At 42.7% G+C, this 12,612-nt stretch overlaps 1 protein-coding gene across 1 annotated transcript in view; it reads right to left on the bottom strand.

Annotated features, from left to right (window-relative positions):
• trpc7b (transient receptor potential cation channel, subfamily C, member 7b) overlaps window positions 1-12,612 on the bottom strand; it is a gene marked incomplete at its 5' end in the record, with an annotated part of 46,793 nt that overhangs the window by 13,895 nt on the left and 20,286 nt on the right. Inside the window, 3 exons of the mRNA XM_084550475.1 lie at window positions 6,691-6,955; window positions 8,607-8,840; window positions 9,991-10,207. Coding sequence (XP_084406601.1) covers window positions 6,691-6,955; window positions 8,607-8,840; window positions 9,991-10,207 — 716 coding nt within the window. The remainder of the gene's footprint in view (window positions 1-6,690; window positions 6,956-8,606; window positions 8,841-9,990; window positions 10,208-12,612) is intronic.

Here is a 12,612-nt window from a genome sequence, read left to right as displayed (position 1 = left end):
AGTATACAAAAAAGGTCAGTGCCGTCTCTTAGGAAACTAAGATCATTTAACATCTGCCGGAAGCTGCTGGACATGTTCTACCAGACTTTCGTTGCCAGTGCCCTCTTCTACGCTGTGGTATGCTAGGGAGGCAGCACTGAGAAGAAGGGCTCTGTGGTAGGGGCAGAGCTGGAGTCCCTGACATCGTGGCAGAGGCAAGGACCTTGAACAAACTCCAGTCCATCACGAACAATGTCCACCACCCGCTGTATGACACCATAGTCAGGCAGAGAAGTTTGTTCAGTGACAGGCTGATGTCTCTGTCTTGCTCCACAGACAGACTGAGGAGGTTGTTTGTCCCTCAGGCCATAAATCTATACAATGCCTCTCTGTGAGGAAACAACTGGACTTTGGTCATTGCTGCCAATACTGTATATTTTTTACACAGCATTATATATTCCTATTATTATATAACTTAAATATCGTATATATCTGTTTCTATGCAATAAAGCTACTGGACAAAAAATAAAATAAAAATAAATAAAGTATCTATCTAATCTATCTAATTTAATCTAATCTAGTCACACAGTGGAACTAAAATCAGCAATTATTACATTGCTTAAAGCATGTGTGTCTCTATTGCCATATCTGTCACGTCATCTAAACTTAGCTAAAGCAATTTAATTGATAATATTTTGTGTCATTCTCTTTCAGAGGGACTGCATCTAATGAAGACAGCCTGACATCATTTGTCATTATAATGGAAGAAGTGACTGAAACATTGTTGGCACAAACTCTGAGGAGGCTACTGGTCTGACTGGTCTGACATTTAAAATCTCTTACCAGCCACAGCACATACATCAGCTCCTTTTCCGTTACTTTTGTGTCTCATTTATTTTTGTCTGACTTGCCTTATTTATAATTGAGTGTCCCCCCTCCCGTTGGTTTGACATTCAGATGTGCTTGACTGGTAACACAACACCTCTGCTTTTCCTTTGGAGCAAATAAATTCTCTCCTTTGTTCACACTCTGACTCTCGCTCACCTCTTATCCTTTCAGTCCCCATCTCTTTTACCACTATTCCTGTCTCCCCTCCACAGTCTCCTCCTATTGATAACACTCTTTCACACTCACTTCGTTTTTTTGTTTGTTCTCACAACACTCTCTTTCAGTCTTCACTTTAGTTTTATAATGCTGCCTGCACCTTCATGTCTGGATTTCGGCTACTCTGCTTTTCTCTTAGAGTCTCATATATCTTATTCTGTCAGCACTGATTGTGTCTTTCAATTCACTCCCAATATGTGTATAATCCACTGGTATGAAAGCAACCTAAATATGTAAACTATACGCCTTGAAAGTACATTAGAGCATGAAAAAAGGTTCTGCTCAAATTTGTGCACAATACATAACCTATGCCTGATTTTTTCCACCTTTTCAAATGGTTATGGTTTTGCTAAGCCTGCGTAGCTGCTCTTCTGTCTGTTGCTCAGTCTCTATGACCTTCTCTTCCTCTCCCATTTTCTCTCCCTTGTTTTTCCTCCTTTGTCTATGCATTCTGGCCGGTCTCCCGCATTTAGCCTGAACAAAGAGCCAAGCCAAAAACACCCTCCTCTGCATCTCTCCCCGTGGTTCTCTTCTCATCCCTCATCTCCTCTCCATCTCCCTCTGCCCTCTGCCTCTTCCCAGTGGACTTCAGCTCCTGACTTGCTCGCGCTGCTGTTAATCATATGATTTTGCTGCATTTGTCCGGTTTGACTTCGGCATCGGAATAATCAATATTTTTCTCAAGCTCTTCTGTTCCCTCCTTCGTTTGCTCGGCCCCAAAATATGCAAGGCTTCCAACTCTGACAATTTCCTGTTTCATTCCTCTCTACTTTTTTTTCTGCCTTTACCTCCCCTGTCCTCTTCGTCCCTGTCTATCTCTCTCTCTCTTTGCAATGTTCCCATGCATGGCTAACTCGAACATAGAGAGGTCCAGGGCTCCATATGCAAACACAAATAGAGACATATAATGTGTATGTAAGTGTGTGCCCCTTGTGTGTGTGTGTGTGTGTGTCCCCGCTTTAGTGTATTTGCATATGTTAGAAGACTGTGTGGGCACTCTACAAAGAGCATGTGGTGTGTGCATGTGTGTGTGTGTGTGTGTGTTTTTTTAAGACTGTGAGTCACAAGTGTCTTCGCGCCTCTGGGGATTGGGTATGTGTGGCTATTACTGCTCAGTCTTCATTAGGTCCTGTCAAACTGTGCGTTTATGTGTGTGCGTGTTTTTTTGCCAGTGTGAGCTGGTTGACATTGGGTGTGTGTGACTGTGTGTGTGAGTGGTATCCTCAGCCTGACTCCTCCCTCATAAACTGCCCTCCTTCCCCCAGGCCGAGCGGTCCCTCCTGGGGTATCATTACCACCTCCACCTGGCTCCCTCCTTATTTTCCTGAATCAGAGCTATCAGACCAGCCCTCTCTCCTGCCCACCATCAAACGTGCCCTATCTAGTGTCTAAAGTCAGAGCCCACACACACACACACACACAGGGCTAAGCACGAAAACATTCACTCATAATTACACAGGTTTATGATCTCCGCTGGGTGACAAATTCACAATTTGTGTGCGGTATACGCGCGACTATCATTAGCAGATAGCAAACACACTGATGTGACATCTGGTGACTGTACTTACAGTGAAATAAACGTGCACAGACACAACAGTGACACACAAAATACATGACACCTCACAACAACCAATTGTGCAAAACAATGCAAAATACTGAACACAAAAAAAATAAATAAAATAAATGCTTTATGTCTCTCTGCACAAGTCTCAGGCTAGTTGAGATTTAATGCCAGACTGACCCCTGGTGGCGAGACAGACAACAGCAGAATCTAGGGTTTCTATCTTCTTAAATGCACCAGGAGAGGGTATTGAAGAAGAAGTGTCATTTAGAAGCCAGAACTCAGGGATATTTTCTTCTCATCTCATTCTGATAAGAAATGCAGTCAGAGGTTGATAAAATGAGAAGCGGCTTCTATTTTTGACACGGGTCAAAGCTGATTTTTGAAATCAGCCTTGATCTGTGTAGCACAGAGAAGTGATAAGGGGACAATGTAGACAGCTGGATCATGCACTCATGATGGAAATGACAGAGTAATGGCGATGATAAGGCATTTTCATCTACAGGGCCCAGGCTCTTTTTCACAAGTCTTCATTATGCCAGACCGTCGGATTCCGACTGCGGTCTTCTTTCTGACGGTCTGTTTCAACTCCGCTAGACTCTGTTTCCACCTGTCTATCTGCCTTTCTGTCTGTTAACCCTCTGCTCTGTCTGTCTCCTCATCACGTTCCCTGGATTTTTGCCTTCACGCGGGCAGCCAAGCAGAACTGGGAGCTACTAAGACCCCCGTGCTGAGGCTCAGCAGAGGAGCTACTGTACACGCACAGCACAGATGTGTGAAGTAAGACAGCATGGAAAAGCAGAGTGCTATTACACCTTTTATCACATCTTTTACCATTAGTGATTCTAATAGGTCTTTTCCAAGGTAAATGTGCAGCAGCTCATAAACTTGGGCATTAGTTCGATAGGTAAATTATCTATTTTTATGTAGCTTTTAAGCTGCACATATTGTTGTCTGTACTGGAATGGCTTGGCATCAAGTGTGGAGACTACACTTTCAGCAGATATACACGAAGAGATATGCCTCTCTGTCATGAGCACACGTATAGACCTCAGCACAGACAGGTGCACAAGCAGTTGTACAACCAGATTAGAAGGCAGGCAGACACATGGATGGATAGTCCAGTAGTTTGACATGACTGCCAGGAAAACATTCACTGTTTTCCTCATTCTGACGTTGTAATGTTTAATCCTTCAGCTATGGCTGTATTAAGAAGGTGAAACTTAGCTGCAGTGCAGTAAGTCAGTGGGCTAACCTTTCTAACTACAGCGTGGTGTACCGTGAGAACTCCTAATCGTCATGAGACAGATGTGCAGCAGTTTGTCATGGTTGGAATGTCTGCTATAGCAAAATGAACCAAGAGCTGAACACTTTTTTTGACTAACACAAGAAACCTGGAAGGCAAATTATACATAAGAACATCATGCTCTACTAAATGCACTGATTAGATTTTTGCTGGTTTCCAAAAGCCAAGGCTCTCTTCCTAGAGTGTGAACCTTGACAAAAACCTGCAGTAACACACTTTCCCCACCTCTGGTTTGTAAATTAAGGAGCAGTACGCAACGACATAATTACAAACTAACCTGTAAGGCACATTTTGCTCAGTTGCATTGAGCGGAGACATTGTAATGTCATCTGCTTAAATCTGGGGACGTCTCCCTCTCAGAAAATGAGTGATGGTATGTGACAGAGGGGGACCTCAGAGAGCGTTTCCTTTCTTCGATGAGTGATGATAAACAGAAAGATCCTGACGGCAGCTTAAGATAGATAACTTTCTAACAAATATCCGACAATGCCGGTGAAGCATCCACTGCCACTGTGACTGCCGCTGATATGAAAGGATGGGCTGACGGAGAAACGGACGAGCTGAAATGAAGGGAGGAGGCAGAAGCGGCGAGGTTGAGATTGATCTGTCGGAGTACTTGACTGCTTTCAAAGCAGGTTTATACAATATACAACACATCAATTTGTCTCAATGATAATGGGAAATTAATCAAGTCTGAGTCACTTGTTGCTGAAGTGTCTAAAACAAGTATAGACAAAGCATCGTAGAGCTATGAAAACTGCAGCCTTTAAGTGCAAACTGAGTCTTGAGTTAAAATGTGCACTTCAGCATTTGAAATGAATGGCCCCCGGCAAGTGCAGCACTTTAGCAGGTAAAGCACATTCAGGGTATTGTTAACGACCCCTCGGTTAATTCAGCTGCATGATTTTCAATTTTGCAATACAACAATAATCTGTCACACTCGATTTGTCGCTCAGGCTACTGAAAACACAACAAGGGCTCTGCCAGGAAGAGACTGCCAGTGTGGAGGGGAGGATGAGGTAAGTCGACCTGTCATAGTTCTGTTTGAGTTAATAGGGATCATTTTGAATAATTGTTAGAATAGTTTCTATTCACCTGTATCGACACATCTGGATAAGAAAGGGATGTCATATCATGTCATATATCCATCACTATTTCCACATCCTTTTGGCAATTACTCGAACCTCAGTGTGCGTAGCAGCGGCAGTATTGCAGTCATCACAATTGTGTAGCCAGAATATTAGCGATCAAGCAGGAGATTGTGTGCGCAAACACTGTAGACATCTTCAGGTTATCATGCAGCCATGGCATTTATGGCTTGATGGCAAATACACAATCTTATCTTGCAGTTCCTGCTCGGGAACACGCCGAGGTCTTTAGTTAACAATTTTTATTTACCGGTTTGCTTTCCTTATTAGTGGTGGATGTAGCCAGTGGTCGATAAGGAGTGAGGCTGTGGAAATCAGCATTTTGTTGTTGTTTTTTTTCATATCAAACCTCTGAAGAACTGGATAGTTACTATTATTTGAGCTGACCAGAATAGTTTTGCCTAACAGTTAGAGCTGCTTCCATTTAGCTTTTCAGCAGCCGGATGAAAGCGTCAGAGAACACATGATTTCGGTACTCTTTCAATCGTCATCTTAAGTCCCCTTCTTGTGCTGTGGTTTAGTTTAGTGGCACATGAGGGGAAAATTAGAAGCATCAAACAGTTTATTTTGAGGCGCTTAACTTCCAATATGGCACAAATATGGAGAGTGCATAGCCAAAGGAGTGCAACCATTTAATTATGACTGAAAACTATTAGAGGGTATAATGCAAAAGTTTGAGAAAAGCAATTAAATTGGTAATCGTAGTAATTGGAGGACAAATGATTGTGATCTAAAATTTCGTGATTGGTAAAACCCTATGTTATGCGAATGCTGTATAAAACATATCAGTGTCTACTTTCTTTAAATTATATTCAATAAATGTGTTTCTTTATTAAATGGCTACAGAGGCATTTTAAACCAAGCTATCCAAATGGTTTGGACTGGCATCACTAACTTTTAAAATAGTGTCAGAAAATCCCAAAAGCAACCCTGATATTTTCATAACCATATTGATTAAAAAATAAGTAGATAAAAAAAGGGTGAGATAGGCCTTGAAATTATACCAATATTGATGCATTTCCCAGAGTTTGGACTGAATATTCCACAGACATCACTCACTGCCATCTCACTTTCCCTTCCATTTGCTCGTAGACTGCTCTTCAACAGCACAGTGAACCCAACTTAGTTTCTTTCTATGCACAATTTTAATAAAGCTCTGACATGAACCCGCCGTACCCCAGTGTTTGTTATAGATTGTAGTGAGTGAACCTCCCCATTCATGATTCTCCTTATTAATTTTAACAGAAAAGCCTGATTGCCAGTGTTAGGGGGAGATTGAAGTTCGATCTCTGCCCCTGATAAAGAATCATGAATGTAATGGACCAAGAAAACAATCTCCTCCAAGTGGTCATGTGATGATTTGTATTCTCCCGGGGATGTCCTTGTTCCATAGCCTTGTATAGCAGGAAGACTTAGAAGGAGTCCAAATCAAATACTTTTGATTTCTAAGTAATTCTTCTCCCTTTCAGTCAATTCTAATACAAAATGGACAACGATGGGTCACGTACTCTGGTGCTGCGTTGCACATACAAACTGACATGACACACGCATTCTCCCTCTACACACCGCACCGCTCTCATTGCTTAACTCACGTGGTGAAGGCGGGATTGTACTTGGCTCCCAGGTAGTACGAGTAAAGGTTGAACATGCCGATCATGAAGGCCACGAACACCATGATGAAGATGACCATGAACTTGAAGATGTCTTTGACCGTGCGCCCCAGCGAGATCTGCAGCGGGCCGAAGCTCTCGTTGGCCGGCAGGATGTAGGCGATGCGCGAGAAGCTCAGGACCACGGCGATGGCGTACAGGCCTTCTGAGATGATCTGGGGGTCAGATGGGCGCCACTTGTTCCTGGCTGGAGGAGAACAGGAACGTTTTTTTAATGTATTGGCTGACTGAGATAGGAAGGAGTCCTGTCTATTTTTTGTTTGTATGATCAACGCTTCAGAAAATACAAAAGGGTCAGATTTTGCCCTGTGAATATTAAACTGAATCAAACCTGATGAATTAACTACATTAGTAATTAGTGCTGAAATTAAACCCATTAATATCATGTAGATGTAATCAAGATTTAAATATTTCATGATATTAGACTAAAACAACCGGTCCTTGGTTTGATCACAAATACATATCCAAACATTCATTTAACGTTATACCAAATAGGTGCAAAACAGAGGGGTTTAAAGGGAAGTGCAACACTATGTTCATCCGTGCAAATTTGGCTTAAATCTCCCAAACACACGGCTTCCTCTTGAAATTCATCAGTATGTTCAGGAGTAAACTTCTGGTAACGGCTGCATCTAAATGTTAGCGAGGGATGTTCCTAAGAAGCTTCATCTCGGCTTTGATGGAAGAGACGGAACAGTAAGAAGATGGATTAAGAGAGGATGGAAAAGTCATTGGCGAGAGGAGGGAGTGGGAGGAGGGAAGGCAATGAGCTGGGCGGCGAGCAAAGCGAGGGGATGAAGGGGTAGTGTGTTCAAGGAGAAGTAAGGACGAAGGGACGAGGGAAAAGGGGCGGCCAAACTGGCACACGCAGAGGGAAAGGATAACTGAGCAAGATGGAAACATAACACACGAAAGAAATGAGTAAAAGCAAGAAAGACTCAGTTTCCCTTTTCTTTCACATTTTGTTCTCGTCTCTAATTAAGACAACGGATGCGTGTGATGTACACAAATTGCACAGATAGGAAGACACGGGTTTGTGTGGATTATAAGTGACACTGCGGTAATACACGCCTCCAGCTGTTTACTGATGTGTCATGGCAGAGTCCCACCACCAGATGACAGCACTGATGAAGGTTCCATTAGTAGGAGTGAACAGTTCTGCAGCCTGCAGCTGTTGTAAGGCATAAAAGATGTTTTCTGGTAGTTGGCTAGATACATGCTCATTATCAAGATCTTAAATATGTTGTATTTGTTTCAATTCAAACAAATGTGTTCATTATTATTGTTTGATTGTCTGTCTGCATCTATTATTCTCAGTTGTGTATATACTGTACCTCTTCTGAATAACTTTCCAGTGAATGTGTGTGTAATAGTAGCAGTAGCATTAAAAATCATCACCATTGCTTGTTGCCAACCAAACCACTTATCAAACAGGGGGTTGTGTACACTAATAGCTGCAGACATCTTCAGGTAAGCATGCAAAAATGGCATTTATGTCTGAATGACAAATGCACACTTCATTCATCTTGTTTTTACCGTTTTCTAGCTATTCATGACATTTCCACCCATCTGATTTGCTGTCCTTATCAGTGATGGACGCAACAAAACAATGATTCAAACCACCTCATAAAAGCTGGCACATTTTATTATATGGTGTCGGTTTGGTATAGTCAAGAAATGAAACCGTACACATAATCCACTTAGTAAACAAAACAAAGGAACTAGTCTGGCCAAGTAGTAATCTTCACAAAAGGTAATGAGCAAAACTTTAACTTATACCTTCCACATCTTATCAAAACGATATTACTCAGATAGTTATTTTTGGAGTAACTGCTTACCATAGGTGAAGTAAGCCACTTCGTCTGGCAGCGAGGCGTTGCTGAGGTCCTCGTCCGGCACGTGCATGTCCACATACTGCTGGGCTTTGGACGCCTTGAGGAAAGCCATGAAGCGTGCCGTGAAGGACGCCACGAATATGGACAACATGCCAAAGTCCAGTACGTTCCAAAGGTGCATGATGTACTCTCTGGGCCCGTCGGTCCAGATCTCTTTGCATTCCGACCAAATCATACCTGAGGAAGGAGAACACAGGTGAACGCACATTCACGTATACAGTGCGTATACAGTATGTGTGCAAAGAAAAGGAAAGAAAAGACAAGATAAACATACATGTGTACCAGTACACACACAAAGAAGCATTCACAATCACAGATGTTTACAACAAAGCTCGTAGTTTAAACTGAACCACACAGACATGTGCCACTTAGAGCTCAGGTGGATCCACACGCACACATTCAGTGGAAAATCTAATCCCTCCCACGCAACCACTCTGTCATTCTCTATTTGGAGCCAAAACAAGGAGAAAATTGTTTAGTGAAAAGGCGTACTGATCAGTATCATCTCCGTAACAATTACCCAGCCTTCAAAGCATGCTATTGGAATTACAATTACCCAGGCTAACCAAGCTACCGCTCACAGCACACATGTACACACGTTCGAGCGAAAACACAGTCACATCAGCACCTGATGCCTAAAATGACAGTGGATGGGGGAAAAAATGACATCATTACTAGTAAACAAATAAAGGCCGAGCCATATGTCCACCAACATGCGCGAACGGCACGTATAATGGTGTTATATGTCAGTAGATGGGAAGCAGCTGAGGTCTGACGGATAGCTGCCGTGGGCTATCTATCTATTGACTTTGTCTTCGTCTGTCGCCTCCTTCCATTTCCCTGTTTCTTCATGCCTGTCTTCTTGCGTGTCATGAACCTTCGTGTGCTTTTATCTGTCTCTCTCTGCCAGTCCCCTCTTTCCTCCATTTTTTTTTTGTCACTATTTCTCCATCAGGTATTTTCTAAGCACCACCTCTCAGGTCAGCTTATTGACAGGACTCAGCATGGCTACGGCTTCAAGAAGTCAAAGCTTGTGCTGCAACCAGCCGGGGAACCTCTATTTGATGCTTGGAAGATAAAAGAAATGTTGCATTGCCATGGCATTGGCTTTCATCCACTTGGCTGATATGGTACAGTATTAAAAATGTCTCATGTTAAAGGCGGGTAAAAAAGTTTTCTATTTTCTCTTTGTAGAGCATTTATAGTCAGGGATGTTGTTTTGCAGAAAAAAATTTAGTCAGTAACTGACTAATCTGATCTATCATGTATATCTGAACTGGCTTTGCAGAGGAACAGCATGCATGGTTTGTGTAGGAAGATGCCTCACCTAACACCCACTTCATGATCAACATCTCCGTCCAGGAGAACTGGGTGGTTTTGACCCTGAACACTTGTCGTGGATGATCCGTGATGGTCTCGTTGGGCAGGTTCTTGACGCCCTCAAAGCGGTCGGAAGCGTTGACAACCAGCAGACCCAGGAAGATGGTGAAGGAGACGGCGTGGGCCACAAACTTCATGAAGGGGCTTCGCAAGATCTGGCCAAGCTGGAAGTGAACGCATCGAGGAAATAATTAGACACATGTTCCAATGCGTATCTTTGATTTAAAAATATTAATGAGTACTTTAAAGCTGCATTCAATGGTTTATCTTTGCACGAACAGCTTTAACCTTTTAGCATCACGGGAGTTATGTTTAAGAAACACATTAAATTGTTTTTGAAGAGTCAAGATTGCAGCCAGACAAAACATCTGTTTTTATTTACTACGTTAATTCTGCCTCCTGCAGAATTCCCAGGATTTTGGACCTCGGCGCTACGCGACCATCTCAGCAGGCACACAGCAGCTGTTGCAGTACATGCATGTGCTTATCCACCAATCACTTTCACAGTGACATAATGGAGGAGTAACTAAATGCCAATCAATCAGCAGAGGTTGTGGAAATGCACCATATGGGGAAAATATAACACAAGATGGTGCTGCACAAATAGTGTTAAACGTGACGCGACACAGAGGGGCATTTATACGACTACACAAAATCGTAAGAGCCAAACGCAAACGGACATACACATGTACACAAAGGGACACGTATGCACACTTCCAGCCCCATACGGACATTTGAGATCCCAATATTTGCCACTCTCCGAACCTGCTGTGTTCAATATTAGCTACCCACAGGATATCTCTACTCTCTGCATGCACAATAACACATCAGATCTGGTAGCTCCCCCCATGCCACACACGCACACACTGTTAAACCATGTGGGAAGAGGTTGTCTGATAATTCTTAACCCCGCAAAACCTCCTCTAAACCTCCTCCCGCCTCCCGCATTTCTCCCAGCTGCTCGGCTGATAAGGTTGATCCATTTCACAGCTCAGCTTAAATGAGATGGTCATCCCAGATCAGGCCTTCTGCTGTGTGATGACTGCAAACCCCATGGGTTTCTTTTTATTGGAGGAAGGGTGGCGAGAGGCTCCAACAAAATGGTGGCCGCCGGCGGTAGGGGCATGCAGATTAAGTAAAAGATGCCTGGTGTGAAATGGAAATCTGTTTTCTCCGACATGATTTCACCAGGAAGAATAAAACCTGATGTACACAGTGTACAGACAGGCATCCACTCTGTATCGAGATATAAGCAAATACTGCTTTATGTAGTTATGTTGTATTTTCCCCAACAATTCAGCACTGGTACCATTTCGAGCCTAATTGTACACAGTTCCACATGTTTCCACTCAAAGGAGAGGATCCCTGTCGGAAACCATCATATATTATAAAAAACAATACGAACAAAAGCACAGTGACATTCCACACTGGTTCGTCCCCTTCTATTTTGTCTGGTGCCATCTTGGTTATTTGGAGCCACATGAGACCGCGTTTGGATGAGGTGGAGGAAATGACGACCAGTGAGGGGTGGATGGGACTGTGAACCACAAGACCAGACATGTCAATGAAGCCAGGCACAAACCCAAACACATCTGCTTTGGAATTAATCCAGTTATTTTTAAACGGACACCGCCACACTGATCATTGAAGTGAATTTAGAGAGTGACATCATATTGACTTCAGGAGAAAAAAAAAAAAAGACGCATGGACCCATTTTGTGAGAGGAAGACTGCATGTACGCGTTGTTTAGGTCTGCACCATATATGGCTCGTGTGACTCTGCTGGATGGAAGTACTGCAATAAGAGGCTAAATGGTTGCCGGTAAACAATACAAGGTGCGGCATATAAAATTTTCCATGACCTACGTTTGAAATAAAAGTCCACTGCTGGTGCAGATTGGAGGCAGTAGCTGCAAGGAACGTGGAGCTTCCCTTTTTAAGTTTAATATTTTGTAGATAATATAGTGTTTGAATGCCTACAGACAATGATTAAAGTACGGCAAAGCGTAAAATCAATGATATCCAGCCATTCCACCAGTGATAAATGAACTGTGACCCTGTCCTGTATGTATTGATTAGGATTTGTTTTTTCTCCTTGTTGAGTCTTTGATTTGAATCTCCCAAGAGACGAGGGTGGAAAGCATAAAAAAAAAATTGCACACATTCAAAAAACATACGAAAAACAAACAAAAAAACACAAACAGCGGGGCCATAGCTTGTGTGCAAAGAGATATGCGAGCAAATTAAATGGATGACAGACTGCAGAAAAGTAATTAAAGAGAAAATAATTAGCTAATAAAGGAGCGACATGCAGAGTTTGCAAACGTCAGCGTATCAGAGCCAAATTGATTGTGATAGCAGGTTTAATTACCGTAAATAAAGCAACCTCTTCATGCCTGTGGCCCGGTCTGAATATACACACTTCTTTCACCTTTGTTCCACTTTTATTTATTCAGTTCCCCTTTTCGCTCACGTGCAATAGCTACAGTGGTTGTATATCTGCATAGAAGACTTCCAACTCTAAAATAATCCTCAACTAACGTATGTAGCTTGCTTCAAGAGGCCTCTCA

This window comes from Chelon labrosus, assembly GCF_963514085.1.
Source record: "Chelon labrosus genome assembly, chromosome: 8".
Classification (NCBI taxonomy): Eukaryota; Metazoa; Chordata; class Actinopteri; order Mugiliformes; family Mugilidae; genus Chelon; species Chelon labrosus.
Note: the sequence above shows the minus strand (reverse complement) of the source record. Positions and strands in the feature narration are given on the sequence as shown.